The 27,638-nt window shown below is 50.4% G+C and overlaps 2 protein-coding genes across 3 annotated transcripts; both read right to left on the bottom strand.

The window, feature by feature from the left end:
- Window positions 1-560: 560 nt before the first annotated feature.
- On the bottom strand, window positions 561-19,484 carry SLC2A4RG (SLC2A4 regulator). The gene is made up of 9 exons (XM_075845060.1): window positions 19,204-19,484; window positions 13,547-13,731; window positions 12,585-12,658; window positions 11,841-12,049; window positions 11,659-11,759; window positions 11,111-11,363; window positions 10,717-10,803; window positions 5,303-5,385; window positions 561-5,085 (listed from the first exon to the last, which is right to left on the bottom strand). The coding sequence occupies exons 1-9, from the start codon at window positions 19,459-19,461 to the stop codon at window positions 4,974-4,976; spliced, it is 1,362 nt and encodes a 453-aa protein (XP_075701175.1). The 5' UTR covers window positions 19,462-19,484; the 3' UTR covers window positions 561-4,973.
- A 657-nt stretch (window positions 19,485-20,141) lies between these two features.
- LIME1 (Lck interacting transmembrane adaptor 1) lies at window positions 20,142-27,223 on the bottom strand. 2 transcript variants are annotated; one of them, XR_012851530.1, is made up of 5 exons: window positions 26,020-26,190; window positions 25,325-25,412; window positions 22,854-23,167; window positions 20,493-21,560; window positions 20,142-20,422 (listed from the first exon to the last, which is right to left on the bottom strand). XR_012851530.1 is itself a non-coding variant. In XM_075845360.1 (5 exons), the coding sequence occupies exons 1-5, from the start codon at window positions 27,185-27,187 to the stop codon at window positions 21,357-21,359; spliced, it is 774 nt and encodes a 257-aa protein (XP_075701475.1). In that variant the 5' UTR covers window positions 27,188-27,223; the 3' UTR covers window positions 20,142-21,356. The 2 variants fall into 2 exon arrangements, 1 of the variants encoding a protein (XP_075701475.1); XM_075845360.1 differs by adding an exon at window positions 27,075-27,223 and having other exon boundaries at window positions 20,142-21,560; window positions 26,020-26,074.
- Window positions 27,224-27,638: the final 415 nt, after the last annotated feature.

Raw genomic sequence — 27,638 nt, 5'->3', positions numbered from 1 at the left:
TTGTATAAATCCATTTACAGTGAGCTCCCCCTAGTGGTGGCTCCAGACAGTCACAATTTTATTCTGTAACTATGTCTGTAAGGGATTTGGAGCTCTGAACTAAAAAAAAACAAAACAAACAGAACAGTAAATGAAGAAATCAATCAGCACAGAATGAAACCATTTTGGCAAAACGGAAAAACAAACCACCAAAACAATTGAAACCGCCCCCCCCCCAATACAAGTCCATGAGCCGTCAGCCAAGTGACAATATAGCGACTACCGCAGCTCCCATTGGCCCCCTGCACCTGCAGTTTTGATGCGGATTTTCTGCATCAAATTCCGCAACGTGTGCATTTAGCCTTCGCAATCACCCAGCTTTCCAAAAATCCAGAAGAGCGTCTGCCTGGTTATTCAGTGCTACGTGCCCGTTTCTGTATTACTAGGCAGATTTGCCTTGCAGAGTCAGAGAAAGCTGGGTGTTCAGGATATATACCGAGCTTTAGACAAGCCGCAGCTCTGTATACAATACACTTGACACGACCGTCTGTATACGGAAGGAGACACTGTAAGCCAGGAAATACAAAAAGAAAAATCTTTAATAAATTTTTTTTTTTTTTTACCAGGATAACTGACAAAAGGTTTAGCTCTGTGCTTGGCACATTAGTCTCCATGAGGTGGCGCTGTGTACATACTGTCAGACAGTTACAGCTGTGCGTATGGAAGAAACAGTTACACAGCCTGCACCCTTCGAGTACATTTCACAATTAGAGACAACCCCCCCTCCCCCGCAGGACATACACCTCTGCTGCAGGCGCGGACACTACATGCTCCTCCTCCTGTGCACAGAGCATAGCACCCCTCCTGCAGGCTTTAATATCCCCTCCCTAGTGCATGATAGACCCTGGCCCCCGGCCCCTCCCCCCATATCTATGGCATGTTTTTGCAGGCCAGACTTAGTGCAAGAATTTTTTATAAAATAAAGCTTATTATTTCATTTCTTTTTGCTTAATGTAACTTTGGAATGTGCCTCGGACGCCGCCTGGTGCCGTATACTGTGCAATATCCGCTGCCCACACCACACATGGCATGATGGCACACTACATCTCCTGTGAATCACACATCCACACTGCCCCCCTCAGTCTGGTTTTGGCATCGTGACCACAAATTTAAAAAAAAAAATAAAAAAGGAAAGTTGACGGAAAAGAACACAACACCGTGTGATCCCCCATTACAGCGAAACCCACGAGCGCTGCCACTAGGAGGAGCTATAACGGATGCCGAGTATTCAGAGGAGGGGGAGGAGCCGAGCGACTCCTACAACTACTCCTCCGAAGGGCCCGTCTCCGGATAAAGCGGGCATTCACCAACCACTAAAAGGGGGCTCCCAATTTTATAAGAAAATATTATTATATAATGAAAATATACTTTGTCTCTCTCAAATTTAAAGAGCTCCGTTTGCAGCCAGTGAATGGAAATATCCTTGTTTACATTCAGAGGCTGAAAGTCTATCCTCTGCTAGCCCTGCTCTCACAGCTATTGAGTTTGTTACAATGTATCAGCTACCGCTTTTAACGTTAAAAGGGGTTCTATGGTTTTAACATGATCTACAAAACGTCAAAATGATCCTTTTCTATAGAGGCTTAAGGGGAAAAAAAAAAAATCTGCTTATATTTAAGAAACAGCGCCACTCTTGTTTAAAGGCGGTGTTTGGTATTGCAGATCATCTATTCAAGTGAATGGATCTAAGGTGCAATACCACACATTGCCAATTTAACTGTGTGGCGCTGTTTCAGGAAAAAAAAACACGCGGTAACGTCCGACTATAGAAATATCGTTCTTGAAGCACGCAGTACCGCCGGTCACAATCAGGCTAATATCCACTGATAGCGCTTGGACACTTACAGTTTATATAAGGCCAAACAAGAGCGATCGTGCGGACAGCGCCTGCAGATGATGGATCCACTAATGTACAACCTGCAGCCATTGACATCACAGGCTGCTCCACATCCTCAACACATAGCCAACATCGCCATCTACTGGCTGTTAGCAGGTACTGCTAATTAATGACATTTCCCCACCAGGACATCTACTGTATTGTATCTGCCAAATGTCAGTGTCCTAAGAAAACCGGGAATCCAAGGCAGATGACACTAAGAGTTGTCAGAGGCCCGAGATGTTAGACTGAGGGGGCAGCCTGCCGGATATCAAACATTGGAAGATTGCTACTAGTTGCCAGCAGGCTGGCATAATCCAGGACCCTTCAGCTCAGAGCCCCTCTCCCTCCCATCCAAACACACACAGCGTCACCGATCGAGCAAATCGCAGATGAGAGGCCAAGACCAATTTCTTCTGCATCCCCCAAATCTAACTTCATTGATTAGGTCCAGATAACGCACCGGGTACAAGTTCCTCCCCCAAAATACAGAAACATTCCAACAATCCTACAGACGGTTCAAGGGAAGCGGTGAAGACCCAGACAGACAAGCCCCCCCCCCCCCCACTCCCCGGAAAATTCTGGAGCTCGTCACATGATTGAGAGTAAATTCATTAAAGCATTGCGTAGCTGCACACCCCGGCCTTCACTGGTGTAGCACTGCCCCTCATGGCAGGGTTTGGTATTGCACTCTCAAGATTAATGCATCAAATTATTGTGCTTGTGCCCAGGTACAAAAATCCTCCTTAAAGGGTAACTCCACTGTAAACCGTAAAAATAAAAGCGACCCCTCTACGTATTTCTGGTCTGCTGCATCCATGGGACGTCCCACAGGCCGGGGACACGTTGACAAATGGACCGTCGCCGCAGAAAAAAAATTGCACATGTGGTTTAGGGTGCGGTAGAGGTGCATTTTCTTTAAAGGAACAGAGAGATAGAGATATATATATATATATATATATCTCCCAGCATTGTTTCTATAGAAAACATAAGTGATCCTTCCCTTTCCAAAAAATTGAGGTTCAGACGGCGAGCAGATAACGCACGTATAAGGCGTGTTACTATGGAAGCAAACCAGTACAGTCAACAGTGTTTCCATGGCTACAGACTTTTTTTTTGGGGGGGGGGGGGGGGATGGGGTTTCCAATAAGAATTAGTGTGATAGATAAGTGAAGGCTCCGCACATACCGACCAATCAGGTCACTGCTATCATTTCTCAAGTTACACTGAAACGGCATGACCCCCGGTCACTATGAGCGACGCCACCGCTTTTATGTGTGCGCGGTTTACTTAAAAGTGCAGCAAACATTTCGTTAGGGTTAATTCTGTTCTGATTACCTGCAGCCACCACTAGAGGGAGCTCACGCAATACAGATTTATACAGGTACCATTGTACACAATAAACCCGTCTACAGTAAGCTCCCCCTAGTGGTGGTTGAGATATTGATTATATATATATATATTTTTTTTTTAATCAAAGAATTTGACCTCACTAAAGTGAATTCCCTCTGCGGACTTGGGAAGAAAGAGGAGGCGCTCATGTGCTCGGCATGGCTGTGCTTACAATTAAAAGGCTCCAGGGTCCCTTGTGCTGGGTATTCCTGGAGGGAGCCCTGGCACAATACTTATTAGCCCTTACAGGTACTGGAGGGGGCAGTGAAATGTGTGACACTATTATGTGTGACACTATTATGTTGTTCAGGTATTTTATATTATAAGTGACACTACATGACACTCTACCTGTAAAGTAGGGGAGAAATGTAACAGCCACTTGTCCATCTTATAGGGAGACATTAAAACATTAAATTAGTTAGATCAATAAAAGTTAGTAATAAACTTCTCAGCGCAAAAGGTGTAACGGCCATTTCTTAGGACACGGATTGACGCCGCAGGGAGTGGTTAGACTGAAGGACTCCAGAGCAGGAGAGAAGATAGCCGCCATCTTTGTCGCCCTCCTTCAAGTGGTTGCGCAGGGTTGGAGAAACCGGTTTGCCTTTATTCCAGAAACAGCGCCACTCTTGTCCACTGGAGGAGTCTGGTATTGCAGCTCGGCTCCATTCACGATGAGCCGCAATACCAGACGCAGCCTATAGATAGGAGAGGCGCTATTCCTAGACGGAAAGCAGACCCTTTTTCCCAATTCTAGCAGCTTTTAATTAAAAACGGCGTCCAATCTGTGGGACGATCGCCAGACTTACACGCCTATTCACAGTATTAGGGGGAAGTGGAAACAAACATCTGGCTGGAAAAGAAATGATACTTCATAAATGGGATTGTCTTGTGCAATATTTTCAAGGGATTTTAACAAAAGGATTTTTTTTTAGGGGTGTGAGGGGTTTACGAACGGTAATAAGACAGGGGGTGCAGCCATTTTGTAGGCGGAACCAAATATTTAAAAGGCTAGCGAACGGTTCACCAGGAGACCGCGGCATCACCCGTCACCCTTTTAACTTTTTCATATATAAAATTGTATGATGTCAATCAAAGACGTGATAAAAAAAAAAAAGCGTTTTTGATTACACGTATCGCCGCCAGCGTATTGCGAGTATTTCTGTGCTGTTAAATTGTCCTGTTTGTCCCCCCCCCCCTATGTCCATAGAGCCTCCAAAAAGTGCAAAGCATAGTGCAGCAAGAATTTAAGACCACCCTACAAAAATGAGAAAAAAAAAAAACACACAATATTAAAAACGCTCGTCAACCCCTCCCCCTGAACAACCCGGCTCCTCCCATCTCAGAATATCAAAAATAAATCTGGTCTTCTCTCCCTCGCGGAACAGTCCACCAAAAATGAATCTCGGAAATTGGCAGAGCGTTACCTGAGAAGAACCTCCTCACGGCCGTCTAGGCGGGGTCCAGCCCACAAGGGGGGGCAGCTCCAGACCGTACAAAAGTAATGCAATCCATGTATAAAAATATTAGGTGTAAAACAACAGTCCTGAATCGGGGTCTTTCACAAAAGGCTGGGAATAAAACAGTTTTTAGAGGAAAATAAAAAAAATAAAAAATAAAAGCTCAGTTGCGCCCCCTAGGGGCAGTTGAGGTTTAGCGGCTGCAACGCTCAGTCTATGAACCTCTGACAGGCTTTCTTCCAGCGGCAGGCCGTGCACCACAAGTCTTTCCGCTCCATCCCGTACACCTTCCGGCATTTCTTGGCTTCCCCGCGGGGCTTCCTAGGGAAGAGAACGTGGCCTGGGTCAGGGGCGGACCTCTTAAGACGCATCATTTTTTTTGTTTAAGCCTTTAAGATACTTGCCGGACACAAAGCGCGATTTGCATGACCGGCTGTACCAATCACATGACAGGTCCCACCACACCACTGATCAGTCCCCGTCCCAGGCACACCACAATGTACATTACAGAGACACAGATGGAGGAGTTGCTGCTCACCGAGTCCCGGGCACTTGCTTTAAATTCGGAGTAGCGGTCAGGATCTGCGGACTTTTCTCACTGATATTCAATGTGGGGCGAACCTGCAGCAAGAGGCGTGAAAATAGAGCACGGGGTAAACATGTGACGATCCTAGAGGTCCATTCACTTCCTACTCTTAGATCATCGCAAAGCCATCAGCTATGTATGTATCTATGTGTGTATATATGTATGTATCTATGTATGTATGTGTGTATGTATCTATGTATGTATATGTGTGTATGTATATATATATGTATGTATGTGTGTATGTATGTATGTATGTATGTATATATATATGTGTGTGTATCTAGGTACATACGTATGTTTGTATGTATGTATGTATGTATGTATGTATGTATGTATGTTTATCTTAGAGTGTAGAGCTGTCAATCACTTTGCATGTAAGAACATAAATGTTTACAGAGTATTCTATCTTTAACCCCTTAACGCACCATGACGCAACTGTACGTCATGGTTTGCCCTTCATTAAGGCACCATGAAGTACAGTTACGTCATGGTGCTTTTATGTCACCATGTCATTAGACATGGTGACAGAACAGGGACATCGGCTGTCACAGACAGCCGATCGTCACGTCGGGGGAACAATCGCGGCGCTGTGCCGCCTTGCCATTGGTCAGTCAGTAGTGACTGACCAATCACAGGATTGCAGCATGTTTACCCAGCTAAAAGAGCCGGGTAGCCATGCTAGCCGATCGGCTGTTGGCAACAGAAGTCCTAACAATGGTCTCCTGTCTGCCAAGTACGGCGGCCTGTTAGGCCCCGCCCAGATGAAGGAAAGCTTCCGGCCGCAGATGAAAGATGGCGGCGGGCTCAGAAGCTGAGCCTGCGCCATCAGCTGAAGGGTGTCAGCTCTATGTTATAGATGTCATCCTGCTGTAACGGCAGGAAACGGAGCTAGCCCCGCTGCCTGCTTTTAACCCCTTAGATGACGCGATCAAAAGAGATAGCGGCATCTTAGCGGTTTCCAGATCGCCATCGCTGCGATGTGGTTGCAGGAATGCAGATCGTTGCTATGGCAACTGGAGGCCAACAGTGGCTTCCTGGTCTGCCACGTAAGGAAGCCTATTAGGGACCGCCCGGAGGCAGACCCTAATAGGCTTGCTGTCGGTGAATAGCTGACAGTTCTAATGCATTGCATTACGTGGGTTGCAAAATAAAAAAGTTCTGGCTCTCAGAATATGGCGACACAAAATGTGCAGAGTGTTCCAAAAGCAGATAAGATCGGGCGCCATTTATCAGTGCGACACCGGCCACACATCTGCGGATTATTATTTATTTACCCCATTATTATACCCTCTTATTATACCCTGATGTACTCGGCACAGCTCACATACACCCCCACATTATAAACTGAAATACCAGTAAAACCCCAAATAGAACTACCAAACAAAATCTGCGCTCCCTCCCTTCTGAGCCCTGCCGCGTGCCCAAACAGCAGCTTACGTCCACAGATATGGCATCGTCATACCCGGGAGAACCAGCTTAGCAGTTGATGAGATATTGGTCTCCAGTGGCACAACATATTGTGCACTAAATTGGCATATCACTGGAAAATTTTAATTTTCACTTTGCACCATCCGATGGGCACTAATTTCTAATGTAGAATCACCTGTGGGGTCAAAATACTCACTACACCCCTTAAAAGGCGCTAAGGGTGTAGTTTCCAATATAGGGGTCACTGCTTGGGGGTTTGTTTCACTATTTGACCTCGGAGCTTCTGCAATTGTGGGCCAATGTTGTGAAAATCACCAAAATATACCTCAAATGCGCATGGTGCTCTTCACTTCTGAGCCCTGTCATATGTCCAGGCAAATGATAAATGCCTTGAAGGGTGCAGTTTCCAAAATGGGGTCACTTCTTTGGGGTTTCCACTGTACTCTGGTACCTCAGGGGTTTTGCATATGCGACATGGTGGCCAAAAAACAATCCAGCAAAGTCTGAATGCCATATAGCGCTCCTTCCCTTCTGAGCCCTGCCGTGTGTCCAAACAGCAGTTTATGACCACATGTGGGGTATCGGGAGAAATTGCTTTACAAATGTTGGGGTGCTTTTTCTCCAGTATCCCTTGCGAAAATGAAGACATTCTACAATTTAGTGGAACAAAAATGTAGGATTTTCATTTTCACAGCCTAATTCCAATAAATTCTGCAAAAGACCTGTGGGGTCTAAATGCTCACTATACCCATAGATAGATTCCTTGATGGGTGTAGTTTCCCAAAATGGGGTCACTTTTGGGGGGTTTCCACTGTTTTGGCACCTCATGGGCTTTGCAAATGAAACATGGCACCCGAAAAACAATGAAGCAAAATTTGATCTCCAAAAGCCAAATGGCGCTCCTTCCCTTCTGAGCCCTGCCGTGGGACCAAACAGCAGTTTATTACCACATATGGGGCATTGCAGTACTCAGAGTTTGCGTTACAAATGTTGGGGTTATTTTTCACCTTTATCTATTGTGAAAATGAAAAAAATCTGAGCTAAAACGACATTTTATTAGAAAAAAAATAATGTTGATTTTCATTTTCACAGCCTAATTACATTCAATTCGGCAAAATACCTGTGGGGTCAAAAAGCTCACTATACCCCTTGATAAATTCCTTGAGGGGTGTAGTTTGTCAAATGGTGTCTTTTATTGGGGTGTTTCCTTTGTTTTGGCCCCACAAGACCTCTTCAAACCTGACAAGGTGCCTAAAATATATTCTAATAAAAAGAAGGCCCCAAAATCCTCTAGGTGCTCCTTTGCTTCGGAGGCCGGTGCTTCAGTTCAGTAGCGCACTAGGGCCACATGTGGGATATTCCTAAAACTGCAGAACCCGTGCAATAAATATTGAGTTGCGTTTCTCTGGTAAAATCTTCTGCGTTACAACAAAAAAATTGATTAAAAAAAATGACATTTGTAAATTTCACCTTTAATTTGATTTAATTCTTGTGAAACGACTAAAGGGTTAAGAAACTTTCTAAATGCTGTTTTGAATACTTTGAGGGGTTCCGTTTTTAAAATGGTGTGACTTATCGGGGGGTTTAGAGTATATAAGGCCCTCAAAACCAGTTCAGAACGGAACCGGTCCCTAAAATAAGGCTTTTGACATTTTCTTGAAAATGTGAGAAATTGCTGCTAAAGTTCTAAGCCTTGTGACGTCATAGAAAAACAAAAGGACGTTTAAAAAACAATGCAAACAAAGTAGACGGGAAATGTGAAATAGTAATACCACACAAAATAGTTACTATCTGTCTTACAAGCAGATACATTTAAATTTAAAAGAAAAAAAATGCTAATTTTTGCAAATTTTCTCAAAATTTTAAATGTGTCGACCAAATTTTCCCACGAACATAAAGTACAATATGTCACGAGAAAATAATCTCAATTGCTTGAAAAAATAAAAAAGCATTCCAAAGTTATTACCACTTCAAGTGACACAGGTCAGATTTGAAAAAAATGGCCTGGTCCTCAAGCTCAAAACAGGCTTAGTCACTAAGGGGTTAAAGGAACACCAGACAAAACTGGTGCATTGTGTTGTGTGTAGTTCAGGTCCCTGGAGGCGGGGCATGACCCACAATTGCTCCACCGCCTCGGGCCCTGCAATGGGTATAACACAATGTATTAATTTTGCGTGGAGTTTCCCATCAACACCTTAACGCATAATCACGTACACGCACGTCACGGAGAAGTTGTGCCCGCGCGATTAGCACAGGAGCCCGTCTGTGACTGACAGCCAGGCTCCCCCCGCTGCAATGGCTGGAATTAGAGAAACCTTCAATTCCGGCCGTTTAACCTCTTAAATGCTGCAGTCAATAGCGACCGCAGCAATTAGGCCGCGGCCTATCACGGCTATCGGAGGCACCGACAGGGAGTAATGCTTTGGTATATTAACTACACCAGAAAACTATATCAGCGATCAAAAGATCGTATTGTAAAGTCCTGGAGTAGTACTTAAGTTTATAAAAAAAATAAAATAAAAAAATGATAGTAAAAAAAACAAAGTGGTTTTATTTAGCAAAAGTGTAAAAAAAAAAAAAATACATTTCCTACGGCCGTTTTTGGAGCTGTTTTTCTATAGAGTCACTGAAAAACGTCTCAAGAAGTGACATGCACTTCTTTTCCGCGGCCGTTTCTCAAAACGGCCGTGTAAGGCTATGTTCACACGGGGTATTTTGCAGAGTTTTTTGACGCGGAAACCGCGTCGCAAAACTCGGCAAAAACGGCCCGAGAACGCCTCCCATTGATTTCAATGGGAGGCGTCGGCGTCTTTTTCCCGCGAGCAGTAAAACTGCCTCGCGGGAAAAAGAAGCGACATGCCCTATCTTCGGGCACTTCCGCCTCTGACCTGCCATTGACTTCAATGGGAGGCAGGAGAAAGTGTATTTCTCGCTGTTTTATGCCCGCGGCGCTCAATGGCCGCGGGCGAATAACGGCGCGATAATTGCCGCGAAAATCGGCGTGCAGGGAGAGGAATATCTGCCTCAAAGTTCCAAACTGAATTTTGAGGCAGATATTCCTCCCCCAAAATACTCCGTGTGAACATAGCCTTAAAGAAAGGCTCGTCGGTACAGAACGCAGTATTTCCTCATTGAAATCAATGGGCAGATGTTTGGAGGCGTTCTGCTTCCGATATTTTGGCCATTTTCGGCCCGAAAAAGGGCCAAAAATAAGCTGTGTGAACATACCCTAATAGGCAGTTGCTGAAGGCAGACCTGGGGGCCTTTGTGAGGCCCGCGGCTGCCATGGAAACCCATTGGCGCCGCGCGATCTCGTCGCGGGTGTGCCGATGGGGTGACAGAGGGAGCTCCCTCCCACTGTCAAACATATTAGATGCTGCGGTCGCTATTGACAGCGGCATCTAATGGGTTAATCTGCCGGAATCGGAGAGCGCTTCGATTCCGGCAGGAGCCTGTGCAAAACAGCCGCGCTCCTGCCGCTGATCTTGTGGGTACACTGGCAGTACCCACGAGATCAGAGTGACGGATATAACACCATAGGGAACTAACACCTGCTTGTGGCAGATATATCCGTCACTCAACGTTAAGGGGTTAAAAGGGTTTTTATTGTGCAAATGTAGTAAAAAAATAAATAAATTATATATAAATATTTGGTATCTCCGTCATCGTACCGACCCATAGAATCAAAGAGAACACGTAACTTACACCGCATAGTGAATGGCGTAAATCTAAAATGTGAAAAACATACTGGAAGAGATATTTTTTCAATTCCCCCCCACCAAAAAAAGTTAATAAATATATTGTATTACACCCAAAAATGGTGCAATTGAAAAATACAACTCGTCCCGCAAAAAGTCCTTGTACGGCGATGAAAAAGAACGGCATGTGTTTTATTCCTGGGGTACCCCTTTAATAAAGGAGGGCAGGACGGTACTTACTGGAGGAGCTTTGATGAGCAGGGGCGGAGGAGACTGCCAGGAGAAGCTGACCTTCGATGCGACGGACACGCTGATGGGAGGAGGAGCCTGTGGGGAAAAACAAAAGGAGAAGTCAACTTAAAAATAAAAAAAATGACCCCCAAAACATGAAACGCCCCCCCCCCGACAGTGAGACGAGGGCTCGTAGGTACAGGAAAATCACAACATAGCTGGAAAGCGAGAGCTGGATACTAGAACAACACAGTCTATGAGCCTCATTTCACTTGTGCTGCCACCTACAGTATTGGTCAGTCACGTCCCGCCAAGAAGGAGCCCAACCAGGATCGGAATGCGTTGGATCCTTCCTGAAAACGACCGGAATTATTATGACAGCGGCGCGGACATGTGAACTCACTTGATAAGCGTGGTCGGTGTGCACGTGGCAGAGGGTGCTGGGAGCCGACAGACTAAGGGGCGATACCAGGGGCAGCTCCGTGTTATTGGCCGCTCCTAGAGACCCCGCACAAAGGAAAGGAGAGGGCCCGGCGGTGGTAGGAGAGGTGGGAGTCAGGCTGGACAGTCCATCCGTCAGTGTGTCCACATTCACGTCCATCTCGGTGTAGTAGAAGTCTTCTTCACCGTCATTGTGCTCTGGTTCTGCAGAGGGTCTGCGGTACATAAACCAGAGGTGAGCAGACAGGTATATACACATCACGGGGGGGTTGAATACTTACGCAGGCGGCAGTTTTTTAGTTTTGGTTCTGGTTCATAAAGCGGGTCCTGAGTGGGGACCCCCTCTGTTACGCCTTTATGCTCTGATAGGGCATATGGACGGGGGTCTCAGACAAGCCCTTGAGTAACCTAGGACAGACTGGTTGCTAGGGATGTAGACCGTGTATCCATAGAACTACAGCCCCCACCGGGCGCCCCCACACTCTAGTGCACCCCCATCATCACACTCACCCCAGATGTGCTGTACGGATATGCTTCTGTATTGCAGTAGACGTGCTGAGAACTTTCCCGCAATTCTTCCACAGGCAGCGGAACATCAGTCTCCCCGAGTTCTGTACGAATACAAAGCAAAGCTCAAGGCCGATCTATATGACCGGATCGGGACGACGAATCTACGGAGCGAGCGTCTTTACCTTCCTCTTCCGGGGCACAGGTTCACCAAACAGGAAGTGAGTGGTGTCGGAGTCCTCCAGGCCGGCGTCAGCGTGCGCCAAGGAGGGCGCGGCCTGCAGGGGAGGAGACGGCGTGGCGGGGAAGGACGTGTAGAGTTCACAGCCGTTGGAACTGCTTGAGCTGGATGAAACGGCGGCGGCGGTCTCCGGGTTCGCCTCGCTGTGACATCCTGCAAGCACAGCAGGGATGCAGGGGTTAACACAGACCGGTCTATCGGCACCAAGGCTATTAATAAGTCCTGTATGGCCGACACTAAACCTGAGGCCTGGTCTTGTCTGCACCAGCTAGGACGTTGAATACGACCTATTGCTCTCTGTTATCAGCCATTTTAGGCTGAGGCGAGGCTGTGACTAGTGTTCTAGATGGGATGATTGACAGGAAAAGTCCTTGCCTCTGTTCTTGTCCTATACACGGGGCTCCTCTGTCACAATGAACCCAAGTTGGGGTTTATGGACAGTCACTGGCGATCACATTATACCGGAGTGTGACTGGTTACTAGGGACCGGCAGCCTGACAACACCATTTAAAAGACTATGGTTGTTAGGTAGCGTATGCATAGCAACCAGACGTGACGTGGCTACGGACAGTCCTGCAGCGGAGTTGCTAAGACCTCTAACTGGGTAAAATCTTGTTTTACATTGGAAACAACTGTGGACAGGTCTACTGGCGGGGTCACTGTGCACGCTCCATCTGTATACAGGTACCTGCTCCTGCTCCCAGCACCAGGGGCCCCGAGGACAAGCTGGTAAGAGCGGCCGCTGCGATCGCCTCATCGAGCCTGGAGAGAAGAAACAAAGTCAATATCTGCCTGCACCGGCGCCATTCGGAGCATGATCAGACGCGTCACGGACATTTCTGAACGGGGTTGACAGAAAATAAAAGGACGAGTCATTTTACGGGCCGCATTTGCGGTCCGGGCTGCTAAAAGTTAATGCACATCCTGTACGTGCGCGGTCCGATACGGTCCGGATGAAAACTACGGTCGTGTGCATGGCGCCTCGTGAAATCCAAAATTCTGCGCCTTAGAGGCTTAAAACCTGTGCTGATCATGTCCAACTAACACACGTACATGGCTCGTCACAGTGTACCAGAGCATCTCCTGTAAGGAGCTGAGCACCGCTATCAGTAGAAGCTTTTCAGTTTCTACAAATAAACAATATTTCCATTCACTGCCAGCAAGCAGAGCTCTATGAGACTATCTTCCGGAATTCTCATCTATGAGAAAATCTCTGAGGGACTGAACTATAATGTGATATTGTGTCCAAAACTACTATATGATCGCAGCGTGTGAATACACCCTAAGGAAGAGGTTCTCAATGCCTGCGATGTAGACAGAGCTCCTATCCTGAAATAAAGGGGAGTCACACAAGGGCCCCCAAATATTTATGCTTTAAGCCAAAAGGATCGCAAGAAATTTTTTTGGACCCTGTTGTCCGTTCACAGCAGTTGCACTACCAACTTTCATCCAACAGATGGCGCAAAATAGCCTTCCTATAGACCGTTCACTGCGGGAGAAAATAAAACCCAGAATATTCACGGTGATCTATTCATATACAGCTTTCAGAGTTATATCAGCTGCTGGCAAAGTGAAAGTAAATGACCCAGTAGTGTGTGCAGCTGTGCCCGCAGATATACTGGCACAGTACATGGTGCCCCTCTCTCTGACCTGTGTTTGGGGACAGCAATAACAGTGGACAGCGCTGGTTGGGTTCGGCTTTGCACAGGTTGGGACCCCGACGCAGCGGCTCTTGGGTGCTGGGGGGCTGCGTATAAACCGTCCTGGTACTGCCCGGTCTGCGCGTCCAGCATCTTGTGAAATGATGTTCTGGCATCGCTGTAGAACATAGAGCCCTGAAGAGGAGAGAACAGACAAGCATCATGTACCGGGCTGTGACGTCACAGGCTCAATGTGGGGGTGTCGTATTAGAAGACCCCTCATTTCATATTTCTCACATTGAATCGTTTTGTTTCACAATACAGCAGGTTCCCTTTCTCTTACCCGTCATATGGTCGGTGTATATAGACGAGATTAGAAAAACATGTCTGCCTTCTTGCAAAAACAGCGCCACTTTTCACTACAGGCTGTGTCTGGTATTGCAGCTTCGCCCGATCCAAATAAATACCAGACGCAGCAATAGACAAGGGTGGCGCTGCAGCCATGGTCTCATACAAACTCTTTATGAATACAGAGCTGGATTTCTGTAGGATTGTGGTCGGCATCCCATAAATGTCACCTGAGGACCTTCCCCTTTAAGAATTAATCCCGGAAATTAAATAAAAATTAAAAACCACTATCCCATGATTTAGCTGCTCTGCCGCCCTCTTGTGGCTAAAAGTGTTAATGACGAGTAGGTGGTCCGTGCCCCACACAGATTCATGGATTATGGCAAACTGAAAATTGAGCATGAGTTCTAGGGGTGCTGCAACAACTAATAGAACAACTACTATCCCCATCGTGCAATCGGAGACTCGTCACACTCCCCAAAATCCAATGAGAATCAAGACGGCTGCACAACGCAACTTTCTAACACACTTTGTGTTTTGACTCCTCACCATTTTCAAGATCTCTGCTTGCGGTCAGTGACAGCCTATAGAGAGCTAATACTTCTCACCGCTGAGGGTTTGTTACAATTGTATGCAGTCCACACCATCCTCTGTGCGGTAACCACATCAGCAACACGAATCTCTCACCTGTCCTGACAGTTTGTTACAATGTGTCAGTGCAGGTAAAATGTATCAGTCTGGAGTCAACACTGTCAGGGCTCACATAGGATTGTATTGTAACAAAGCCTCAGCTGTGAGAAGTATTACATCTGGACCAGCCTTTGGATGTAAACAAAGTTTCCATTTACTGACAGCAAGCAGAAATCTCAAAACGGTTGAGGAATTGGAGTACAGTACGTTAGAAGGTTGTGGAATATTTCGAGGACACCCCTGATCCTGTATAACGAGGACACGGCGGGTGGCGTCTGTACGAGGCGTCGGTATATTTATACTACAACGATAGCGCCGCACTGTGATAATCGTGCTGGCGAAGATACCGGAATTGCCACAGAACGGGAAAAATATTTGTGAACGAAAAAATATAACATAAAATACAAGGGGGAGATCAGTGTCTGACCCCAGGAGCTCGCAATCTAATCTCTATCTCACACACAGAGGACATAAAGGTGAAGTAATAGGGGGCGTGTAGTATAGAAGAGGTACAGGTGGAGGATGGGTATTATAATGGGGGGGGGATGGGCTGGAATGTATAATAGGATATTTTTGTCCGTTTTCACGGATCCCTCGATAGACTCAAGTCTACGAGGGAACTGTGAAAACCGGTCCCACTCGGGTGCGAATCTGTCGCGAAAATTGGCCGAAAGTTGTTTTTTTTAATCAATTGACAAAAACGCAAAGTTAGGCTATGTTCACACGGGGTATTTTGCCGAGTTTTTTGATGCGGAAACCGCGTCGCAAAACTCGGCAGAAACGGCCCGAGAACGCCTCCCATTGATTTCAATGGGAGGCGTCGGCGTCTTTTTCCCGCGAGCAGTAAAACTGCCTCGCGGGAAAAAGAAGCGACATGCCCTATCTTCGGGCGCTTCCGCCTCCGACCTCCCATTGACTTCAATGGGAGGCAGGAGAAAGCGTATTTCTCGCTGTTTTATGCCCGCGGCGCTCAATGGCCGCGGGCGAAAAACGGCGCGATAATTGCCGCGAAAATCGGCGTGCAGGGAGAGGAATATCTGCCTCAAAGTTCCAAACGGAATTTTGAGGCAGATATTCCTCCCCCAAAATACTCCGTGTGAACATAGCCTTAGGCCTCATGCACACGACCGTAGCCACGTGCACGGCCGTGATTTTGGCGACTGCCGGGTGTCGACTGCCGGGTGTCGTGGGGGGGGGGGGGGGGGGGGGTGGCGACTGCCGGGTGTCGTGGGGGGGGGGGGGGTGGCGACTGCCGGGTGTCGTGGGGGGTGGCGACTGCCGGGTGTCGTGTGGGGGGGGTTGACGACCGCCGGGTGTCGTGGGGGGGGTTGACGACCGCCGGGTGTCGTGGGGGGGGGTTGACGACCGCCGGGTGTCGTGGGGGGGGGGGTTGACGACCGCCGGGTGTCGTGGGGGGGGGGTTGACGACCGCCGGGTGTCGTGGGGGGGGGGGTTGACGACCGCCGGGTGTCGTGGGGGGGGGGGGTGTCGTGGGGGGGGGGTGACTACCGGGTGTGTGTGTGGGGGGGGTGACTACCGGGTGTCGTGGGGGGGGGGGGGTGACTACCGGGTGTCGTGTGGGGGGGGGTGACTACCGGGTGTCGTGGGGGGGGGGGGGGTGACTACCGGGTGTCGTGGGGGGGGGGGGTGACTACCGGGTGTCGTGGGGGGGGGGGGGTGACTACCGGGTGTCGTGGGGGGGGGGGTGACTACCGGGTGTCGTGGGGGGGGGGTGACTACCGGGTGTCGTGGGGGGGGGGTGACTACCGGGTGTCGTGGGGGGGGGGTGACTACCGGGTGTCGTGGGGGGGGGGGGGTGACTACCGGGTGTGTGGGGGGGGTGACTACCGGGTGTGTGGGGGGGGGTGACTACCGGGTGTGTGGGGGGGGGTGACTACCGGGTGTGTGGGGGGGGGTGACTACCGGGTGTGTGGGGGGGGGGGTGACTACCGGGTGTGGGGGGGGGGTGACTACCGGGTGTGTGTGTGGGGGGGTGACTACCGGGTGTGTGTGTGGGGGGGGGGGGGTGACTACAGGGTGTGTGTGTGGGGGGGGGGGTGACTACCGGGTGTGTGGGGGGGGGGGGGTGACTACCGGGTGTGTGTGTGTGGGGGGGGTGACTACCGGGTGTGTGTGTGGGGGGGGGTGACTACCGGGTGTGGGGGGGGTGACTACCGGGTGTGGGGGGGGGGGGTGACTACCGGGGGGGGGGGGGTGACTACCGGGTGTGGGGGGGGGGGGTGACTACCGGGTGTGGGGGGGGGGGTGACTACCGGGTGTGTGGGGGGGGTGGTGACTACCGGGTGTGTGGCGGGGGGGTGACTACCGGGTGTGTGGGGGGGGGCGGGGGGGGTGACTACCGGGTGTGTGGGGGGGGGGGTGACTACCGGGTGTGTCGGGGGGGGGGGGGGGGGTGGGTGACTACCGGGTGTGTGTGGGGGGGGGGGGGGTGGGTGACTACCGGGTGTGTGGGGGGTGGGTGACTACCGGGTGCGGGGGGGGGGGTGGGTGACTACCGGGTGCGGGGGGGGGGGGTGGGTGACTACCGGGTGGGGGGGGGGGGTGACTGCCGGGTGTGGGGGGGGGGGGGGGGTGACTACCGGGTGTGGGGGGGGGGGGTGACTACCGGGTGTGGTGGGGGGGGGGGGGTGACTACCGGGTGTGGTGGGGGGGGGGGGGTGAGTACCGGGTGTGGTGGGGGGGGGGTGAGTACCGGGTGTGGTGGGGGGGGGTGAGTACCGGGTGTGGTGGGGGGGGGGGGTGAGTACCGGGTGTGGTGGGGGGGGGGGGGGGGTGAGTACCGGGTGTGGTGGGGGGGGGGTGAGTACCGGGTGTGGTGGGGGGGGGTGAGTACCGGGTGTGGTGGGGGGGGGGTGAGTACCGGGTGTGGTGGGGGGGGGGTGAGTACCGGGTGTGGTGGGGGGGGGGTGAGTACCGGGTGTGGTGGGGGGGGGGTGAGTACCGGGTGTGGTGGGGGGGGGGTGAGTACCGGGTGTGGTGGGGGGGGGGTGAGTACCGGGTGTGGTGGGGGGGGGGGGTGAGTACCGGGTGTGGTGGGGGGGGGGGTGAGTACCGGGTGTGGTGGGGGGGGGGTGAGTACCGGGTGTGGTGGGGGGGGGGTGAGTACCGGGTGTGGTGGGGGGGGGGTGAGTACCGGGTGTGGTGGGGGGGGGGTGAGTACCGGGTGTGGTGGGGGGGGGGTGAGTACCGGGTGTGGTGGGGGGGGGGGGTGAGTACCGGGTGTGGTGGGGGGGGGGGGTGAGTACCGGGTGTGGTGGGGGGGGGTGAGTACCGGGTGTGGTGGGGGGGGGGGTGAGTACCGGGTGTGGTGGGGGGGGGGTGAGTACCGGGTGTGGTGGGGGGGGGGTGAGTACCGGGTGTGGTGGGGGGGGGGTGACTACCGGGTGTGGTGGGGGGGGGATGACTACCGGGTGTGGGGGGGGATGACTACCGGGTGTGGGGGGGGGGGGGGGATGACTACCGGGTGTGGGGGGGGGGGGGGATGACTACCGGGTGTGGGGGGGGGGGGATGACTACCGGGTGTGGGGGGGGGGGGATGACTACCGGGTGTGGGGGGGGGGGGGATGACTACCGGGTGTGGGGGGGGGGGGGGATGACTACCGGGTGTGGGGGGGGGGGGTGTGACTACCGGGTGTCGTGGGGGGGGGGGGGTGAGTACCGGGTGTCGTGGGGGGGGGGGGGGGGGTGAGTACCGGGTGTCGTGGGGGGGGGGGGTGAGTACCGGGTGTCGTGGGGGGGGGGGTGAGTACCGGGTGTCGTGGGGGGGGGGGGGGTGAGTACCGGGTGTCGTGGGGGGGGGGGGGGTGAGAACCGGGTGTCGTGGGGGGGGGGGGGTGAGTACCGGGTGTCGTGGGGGGGGGGGGGTGAGTACCGGGTGTCGTGGGGGGGGGGGGGGGTGAGTACCGGGTGTCGTGGGGGGGGGGTGAGTACCGGGTGTCGTGGGGGGGGGGGGGTGAGTACCGGGTGTCGTGGGGGGGGGGTGAGTACCGGGTGTCGTGGGGGGGGGGGGGGTGAGTACCGGGTGTCGTGGGGGGGGGGGGGGGGGTGAGTACCGGGTGTCGTGGGGGGGGGTGAGTACCGGGTGTCGTGGGGGGGGGGGGGGTGAGTACCGGGTGTCGTGGGGGGGGGGGTGAGTACCGGGTGTCGTGGGGGGGGGGGTGAGTACCGGGTGTCGTGGGGGGGGGGGGGGGTGAGTACCGGGTGTCGTGGGGGGGGGGGGGGGTGAGTACCGGGTGTCGTGGGGGGGGGGGGGGTGAGTACCGGGTGTCGTGGGGGGGGGGGTGAGTACCGGGTGACGTGGGGGGGGGTGAGTACCGGGTGTCGTGGGGGGGGGGGTGAGTACCGGGTGTCGTGGGGGGGGGGTGAGTACCGGGTGTCGTGGGGGGGGGTGAGTACCGGGTGTCGTGGGGGGGGGTGAGTACCGGGTGTCGTGGGGGGGGTGAGTACCGGGTGTCGTGGGGGGGGTGACTACCGGGTGTCGTGTGCGGCTCCCGGGTGGCGTGCGGCTCCCGGGTGTCGGGGGGTTTGCGGCTCCCGGGGGTGCGCGGCTCCCGGGTGTCGGGGGGTGTGTAGCATGTAGCGGTGTATCTCTGCCCCTCCCCCGCATACCTCAGCTCTGTCCCCACCGGCTCCCAGGTTCTGCGGCGACTTCTCTTCCATACGGGCGGCAGGATTTGCTGGTTGGTGAAGGCGAAGTGAAATCCCGGTGTTGCCGGCCGCTCGGTCAAGGGCTCCGGTGCTCACCACCGCCATCTTCCCGAGAGGGGGGAGGAGCATAGAAGAGAACCAACGGAGAGCGCGCACCGGGACCACGCCCACCCTGCCGCTTTTAACACGGGACACGCCCTTCTCCCTCCCCGAACACATCTTGCATTCTATTGGCTACCGCCAGACATCAACAAGACCCCGCCCAGCGTTGCCCTCTGGCACGTGGCCAGGCCCTGGTCTCCCATTGGCTGCTCATTGTTGTTTTCACCGGCTGGGTCACGTGCTGAGGATGGGGGCGTGGCGGGTCCCTGGGGAACTCTTTCAAGGCATGAGGGGGCGTGGTCCGGCTGTCAGTCTCAGGACTGTTTGTTGTTAATGTCACTGTAACTCACGGTCACCTGCTCGTACAGGACTCGTCCTCAACACATAACTAAGCAGATCTGCCCCTCAGGACTCTAGGACAGCTGGGTGACACCTTGTGGGGCAGTAATGGTGATCATATGTTTGTACTCATCTTTTCCAGGAACTATAATAATGCAGACAGAACATGCAGGCTCTAACCCATAACAACCAATCAGATCAACGCTCTTATCCTGTAACCTGCCGTGAGGAACTGAAAGCTGGAATCTGATTGGTTGCTAGGGGCAACACCTTCATCCTCTGCCTGCACTAGTGTTTGTACAAAATGGCGGCAGAAGGAGGGGGGGGGGGCAGAAGGAGGGGGGGGCAGAAGGAGGGGGGGGGGGCAGAAGGAGGGGGGGGGCAGAAGGAGGGGGGGGGCAGAAGGATGTTATAAACCAACATTTCTATAAAAAGTCAGAGTAAATCTTCACCTTAAAATTTGTTTTATTCCATTATAAAATAATAGCTCGACAATTATAAACACGTAAATTATAACAGTACGAGGGATTTCTAACGTAGAGCATTCCCCCCAAAAAATCCTCAACCCCCCTCCAGCGTCGTCCTCTTCTGTCAAGCTGTTAAACGCTCTATAAAGCTGGGTGAGAACAATATGGCCACCTTTATCGGGTCACCCAGCTTTCCGAGATTCCGGAAGGGTAAATCTGCTTAGGTGGCATGTAGTGCTACACAAATCACACACCTCAGGAGCCTGAGAAAGCTGGGTGACAACCACAGCAGTTATAATGGTGGCCATATTGGCTGCACCCAGCTTTCCCAGGATCAGAAACATCTACCGAAAAGCTGAAGAAAAATGACAGAATGAGACGAGTCGAGGATTGAGGGAGAAATGTTCTTTATCTCAGCGGCAGCCGCAGTGTCTTCTCTTATACTTGTTATACGCTACATAGCGAAAGTATTCACACCCGGGAGTTTTTCACGTTTTTTTGTGTAACGATAATGAATCGCATCAAGTCATGTAATTACAAAAAAACATGAAAAAGTTTGTACTTGATGTCTGGACGCAGCACAGGACGCCATTTTGTGTGTGGTGGTGACACAATCATGAGAATGCAGCCAATAATCAGCAGCTCCGCGGAGATGATGGGGATCCACGTCATGCCTCCATTTTGTGAGCCGGAAATCACCACACGCATCGTCATCCCTGAAGTCAATGATTCCCTTTACGTCGTTAGAGACACTAAATAACCCCCAAATTTGAGAGCGGGGGCACTTACCGAGGCCTGATGACCCCTAATGTGCCACGTTACTCTTACATAGGCCTGGATCCCTTTAAATCAGTTAACAAAATGGCTGCCTCCGCGGTGACAACTACAATTTAAAGGGGAACTCCACCGTAACATCACCCGTTATCAGTTACCAACTCTAAAAGCGTAATTTCTCCTTTAAACGAGGTAAATAAATTGTATGATGACAAGTTCTGCAGCTTCCTAATAGACGTTGTGTCTCAATTTCTCCAATTTTTAGTATCTCTGCTTGCTCTCAGTGAATGGGATCCAGACAAAACATCCAGGGTTTTCGCCTTCTGGATGTAAACATGAATGTTCCCATTCACTGACAGCAAGCAGCGATTTTCAACAATTAGTAGGGAATTGAAACGCAAACTATATTAGCAATACAACCGGGGGACCCCTTTAAGCGTAGGGGTCAGCAGCCGTGCCGCAGTTAGTGTGGTGGCTGTTCACGTCGCTTATACTCTCGTACAGGTTTTCTTCAGGATGATGGATCGGGATCTCGGGACGAGCGACTACTTCATTACGCGTCTGTGTTAACCCTTCAGTGCTTTCGGTTACGGTCGGCTTCTTTTTCTTATGGACTTTGGAGTACATGTCTTCAAGCTGTAAGAAAAAAAAACAAAAAAAAACAACAAATTCAGAAGACTTGCAATTTTTTTTCATCGTCTCGCGCTTCCCGCCAAATCACGTTCACAACGATCGAGGAGATGGCTTTCCATAGAGTGTAATTACAACATTGCCACCTGCTGGACACACGCAGTTCTGCACCCGGCTTAACTACAGTACAGTAAGGCCTCATAGACCCGACCGCGTTGATTTTGCTTATCCGTAAAACCACGGATCCGTCGCAGTCCCATCAGACCACAAAAAACCCTTGTTGTACATGAGTGTGTCATCAGGACCCACAGTATTTGCAGTCCGGATTTACGGTCCCTGCACCGATCTGTGTAAATCATGGTCATGTGAATGGGGCTATAGAGTACGCAATTCATCCGCAAAAATGAGGCTAAATTGCGGCCACAAAACCCCGGTCATGTGCATGCTGCCATAGCAATGAATGGGTCCGCAATTCACCCCCAAAAAACACATTCGTGTGCATGAGTCCTAAGGGTGTATTCACACATGCAGGTTTTGATCAGGTTTTTTTTAATACAGTATTTGATCACCAGGAGTGGATTATAAATGGAGAGTGGCACCGCAGAGCGGCCCCCGATAGGTTTCCCGGACCCATTCACATTAGCGGGTGAATCAGACTCGACTTTGCGGTCCGTGGAAATATAGAACACGTCCTCTCGTTCCACGGATCGTCGTGTGCATGCGGCACAGAGGACAGACAGCACGTCTCTGATTTTATCCACTCCTGGTTTTGGCTTAAAAAAAACGGAACAAAAAAAAATCTGATCAAAACCTGCACGTGTGAATACATCCCTAGGGCACCACCACAACATAACGCAGCACGCTGCAACCTCTGATATCACGGTTCCTGCCGTCGTCTTCACAAGGGCCCCTGAAGCGCACCCTTATGCCTTCACCCCTGCTACCAATCCATATATCACAGTGCCACGTACCGTGATGGGCAGGGATGTGCCAGTCCAATATGGCTAAGGAGTTAAGCCAGGTGGCAACTAATATGGCCGTCACTGGAGTGGTTACTCAGCTTTCCCAGACTTCTGAATGACAAACCGCCCCAGTTTTGCAGCAATAAACCCTGCACCTGATGATGCCACGGATCTGCCATTCAGCGGTCTGAAAAAGTTGGGTGAAAACCTATGCCAGCGGACACCTTGGTCACAACCCAGCTTCACCGGAAACGGAAGTAACGAAATAGAATTTTTAACATTGGGGGTCGTATGGCGGGATGTTGTGCCCAGAGACGGGTACTCTGATAACACATACGGTCAGGTCGGCTGGTCGGCACGGTTCTCCAGAAGATGGCGGTGGTTGGACCTTTTCCTCTTCCCTGGTGTCTTGGGGTCCCTGGTTTGCCGCCTTTTTCACTTTCCGCACACAGGCGTACTCCGCGGTCACTACGTTGACTTGGAGTTCGCTTAGTGCCGGCTCCATGTCTCCCCGAGACCCCACACATTCATACAGGGAGGTCTTAGGGTTGTAGCTTAAGTTGGAGTAGGTGGCATCTTCAGCAGCGGAGGGATTAGGCTTCGGCCACTGCGGGGGGTGGTAGAGCGGATCCATACTGACTGGTCTCAGTTCTGGGGGAAGAAAAAAAATAGTAAAATAAGAAATATATCCTGCTTGTTCAGGGTCTGCACATAGAACGTTATGGTGATTTGCATTCTGGAAAGGGTCATCTGATGTAGGAAAAACGAACTGCCCCCTGTATTATAGGAGCTCAGCTATTCTGTAAGGGGAGTGTGACAAAAAGCTTGCTGACGTTTTCTAATAACAACCAGCAGAATAGCGAGTGCAGCTCTGGAGTATAATACAGGATGTAACTCAGGATTAGTACAGGATAAGTAATGTAATGTATGTACACAGTGACGCCACCAGCAGAATAGTGAGTGCAGCTCTGGAGTATAATACAGGATGTAACTCAGGATCAGTACAGGATAAGTAATGTAATGTATGTACACAGTGACTCCACCAGCAGAATAGTGAGTGCAGCTCTGGAGTATAATACAGGATGTAACTCAGGATCAGTACAGGATAAGTAACGTATGTATACAGTGACTCCACCAGCAGAATAGTGAGTGCAGCTCTGGAGTATAATACAGGATGTAACTCAGGATCAGTACAGGATAAGTAATGTAATGTATGTACACAGTGACTCCACCAGCAGAATAGTGAGTGCAGCTCTGGAGTATAATACAGGATGTAACTCAGGATCAGTACAGGATAAGTAATGTATGTATACAGTGACTCCACCAGCAGAATAGTGAGTGCAGCTCTGGAGTATAATACAGGATATAACTCAGGATCAGTACAGGATAAGTAATGTAATGTATGTACACAGTGACCCCACCAGCAGAATAGTGAGTGCAGCTCTGGAGTATAATACAGGATGTAACTCAGGATCAGTACAGGATCAGTAATGTAATGTATGTACACAGTGACTCCACCAGCAGAATAGTGAGTGCAGCTCTGGAGTATAATACAGGATGTAACTCAGGATCAGTACAGGATAAGTAATGTAATGTATGTACACAGTGACTCCACCAGCAGAATAGTGAGTGCAGCTCTGGAGTATAATACAGGATGTAACTCAGGATCAGTACAGGATAAGTAATGTAATGTATGTACACAGTGACTCCACCAGCAGAATAGTGAGTGCAGCTCTGGAGTATAATACAGGATGTAACTCAGGATCAGTACAGGATCAGTAATGTAATGTATGTACGCAGTGACTCCACCAGCAGAATAGTGAGTGCAGCTCTGGAGTATAATACAGGATGTAACTCAGGATCAGTACAGGATCAGTAATGTAATGTATGTACACAGTGACTCCACCAGCAGAATAGTGAGTGCAGCTCTGGAGTATAATACAGGATATAACTCAGGATCAGTACAGGATAAGTAATGTAATGTATGTACACAGTGACTCCACCAGCAGAATAGTGATTGCAGCTCTGGAGTATAATATAGGATGTAACTCAGGATCAGTACAGGATAAGTAATGTAATGTAAGTACACAGTGACTCCACCAGCAGAATAGTGAGTGCAGCTCTGGAGTATAATACAGGATGTAACTCAGGATCAGTACAGGATAAGTAATGTAATGTATGTACACAGTGACTCCACCAGCAGAATAGTGAGTACAGCTCTGGAGTATAATACAGGATGTAACTCAGGATCAGTACAGGATAAGTAATGTAATGTATGTACACAGTGACTCCACCAGCAGAATAGTGAGTGCAGCCCTGGAGTGTAATACAGGATGTAACTCAGGATCAGTACAGGATAAGTAATGTAATGTATATACACAGTTACTCCACCAGCAGAATAGTGAGTGCAGCTCTGGAGTATAATACAGGATGTAACTCAGGATCAGTACAGGATAAGTAATGTAATGTATGTACACAATGACTCCACTATCAATGTGACTTTGATATAAACTGTAAAATGTTGGACGTACGCTTTAAATCACCATAGACTAAAAGGAGTTAAACTGCAAGATGCTAAGAGTTGGGGGCTGCTCGATGTCCTGATTGATATGGTAGAGAAGAGCTCTGATATAATCTGCCTCGATACAAGCTCTTTGTGTTCTTCTCATGGGACCTCAGGACACTGTAAGGAATATCAGACCCCCAGCTCCGTACGTTCAGTATATAATCTATACAGATCTACTGCCTGGGGCAGCGATTACACAATATGGGGGCGCGTGCGCTGTACAGAAGAAGGTTCTCACTTACGAGGGTCTCCTGGTCGCGGCCTCCTGATTTCATGCAGTTTGGTGTCGGACTTGCTGAGTGATCGCAGTTGAGTCTGACGCAGCAGTGTCTAGAAAAGAGGGAGAATCAATTTGCACTTCCCCCTACAAGAAGACCTGCCCCCGATCCGACCGGTGTTCTAAAGGGGGGAACCCATTCAGGACCCTCATCTATTAGCCAGAGCGGCTACAAGAAGCATCTCCCACTCTGGAGGACCCAGGGAGTCTGTACATTACATGGACAGCCCATTGATTTAAATGGGAACCGTGTAACTCTTAATTTCCCCTGTAGGGGCACTGCAGGGGAATTAAACACTTGTTGTCAGATTACCCCATAGATTCACTAGGGGTTCCAGCAGCAGGACCTCTATAATGAGTCTATCATCAGGGAACCCTAACAAATAGGGATTGTCCATAGCAGACCCCCTTTTCGGTCTATGGTCAGTGTATTTAGGACACTACAGGGCTCTTTATAGTTTGGTGTTGCTAATAACAGGGACGGAACAGGAAGTAGCTAACTTCTCCTCCATGGTTTATAATAGAAATAACTATAGCTGCAGCCTGGGACAAGACTTCAGGAAAGGAAAGGAAAGACAATTTATGGTCTACCCTGAGAGACAGATAATGGACAGTTTATGGGATATCAATGGAAATACCCTTTAAGAAATCATTACTTACCACGTCAACAAGGGCAACTCCACTGGCACACACGTTCCTCATCCTCCTTTTCTTCCTAATCCATGACAAAAAAGACATGAATAATCCCTTAAAGGGGATGTCCCATTAGAGGGGGACCTAAAAGCAGCCGGTCCCCAATGATCAGCTCATGAATTGGGGAACTGCTGAACTAAAGGGGGTGTCTTGAGACAAGCCCTTTAAGTGGACCGGATTTAAATATATAGCCCCAGGGCAGCCATTTTTGGCTCCTGAGCACTCAAAGTCCACTGTCTCCTCCAGAGCTGAATTCTGACTGCAGCACAGGAAGTGATCGTAACATTCAAGTGGCTGCTGATTGGCTGCTCAAATGTAACTTCCTGCTGGAGGAGTAGACGGCGGTGCAGGACGATGATCGGTGTGGTGTATTATATGGCACTGTTGTAGCAGCAACTGATCGGCCACGATATAGGATATTTTTTCTGGATACAACTACGTGGGCATATTATGGGTAAGTCTGTGTGATGGGCACAATAGTATGGCTCTTATAATTCTCCTGGCACTACTATTTGGTCTGCACTTCTTCATGGACCCAGTTGCACCCCCATATAAAGGGGAGTAGTTATAGGGGGTGCCGAGGTAGCGGCCCCTTTGACACCAGTGCTATAGATGGCACATAGTAGGTGGGGGCTCATTACAGATTAAGCCTTGGGGCATAGGATCTTCACGTTACGCCTCTGCCCATTCCACGTGGCCCTTGTGTCGGGAACAATTCAGGGGCATCGTCCACAGCTCGTCAGTCAGACTGATTATAAGGGGTGCGACATTTCCCCCAGTAAATTTCAGAGTCGTCGTCTCCTTTTGTCACGTTGTATACAATTACATTCAGCGTCTGGGAAAGCTGGGTGACAAAAAAAAACAGCTTTTATAGAAGTTATCCAGCTTTCCCAGACTCCTGAACGGCAGATCTAACAGCGCTCCCATATGACAGCACGACTATAGGAGCTGTAATGGCTTTAGCGGCCGTCACCCAGCTTTCCCGAAACGTCACGTGTCATATTCAAGGGCAGCGGACGTACCTCTTTTTGCAGAGCGTGCAGAGGCTGCAGAGCAGCAGAAACAGCCCCATTGCAGAGCAGAGAGAAGTAAGGATGTGGCCTCGAGACTCGGAGGTGGCAGGACCTGGAGCCATGGGGCAGCCTTGGTGCAGAAGCTGTATGGAAAGAAATTTTTTCTTTTTTTTTTAAAGAAACAGTAACCTATGTATTATGGTCAATTATAAAACGCGGACATTCGCGACGAAGACCGAGCGTCAGACGTTTTTTTAAAGAATCATTTTCAATTTCTGTGGGCGCGCAGTGTAGCAGAGTCGGCAGCGTCCCGGCACTATGCTGTTATACCACTTCCTGTGCAGATGCAGGTGAACTGTTTGCAGCACATGTGGTTTCGAGATTTTACCAGCTGTAGGGCACGAGTTATATCAGCTCGGGTTCAATGGATAAATGAACCGGTGACTTGACGCGGGAGGGGGATGGGGGTGTTGAATGCTTCTCTAAGGTCAAGTTCACACTTGGCGATTTTCTTGCTGTATATTTGCCCCCCCCCCCATTAAATTCAATAGGGAAATAAATGCTGACGATTTC

Source organism: Rhinoderma darwinii, chromosome 13, assembly GCF_050947455.1.
Source record: "Rhinoderma darwinii isolate aRhiDar2 chromosome 13, aRhiDar2.hap1, whole genome shotgun sequence".
Taxonomy (NCBI): domain Eukaryota; kingdom Metazoa; phylum Chordata; class Amphibia; order Anura; family Rhinodermatidae; genus Rhinoderma; species Rhinoderma darwinii.
Note: the sequence above shows the minus strand (reverse complement) of the source record. Positions and strands in the feature narration are given on the sequence as shown.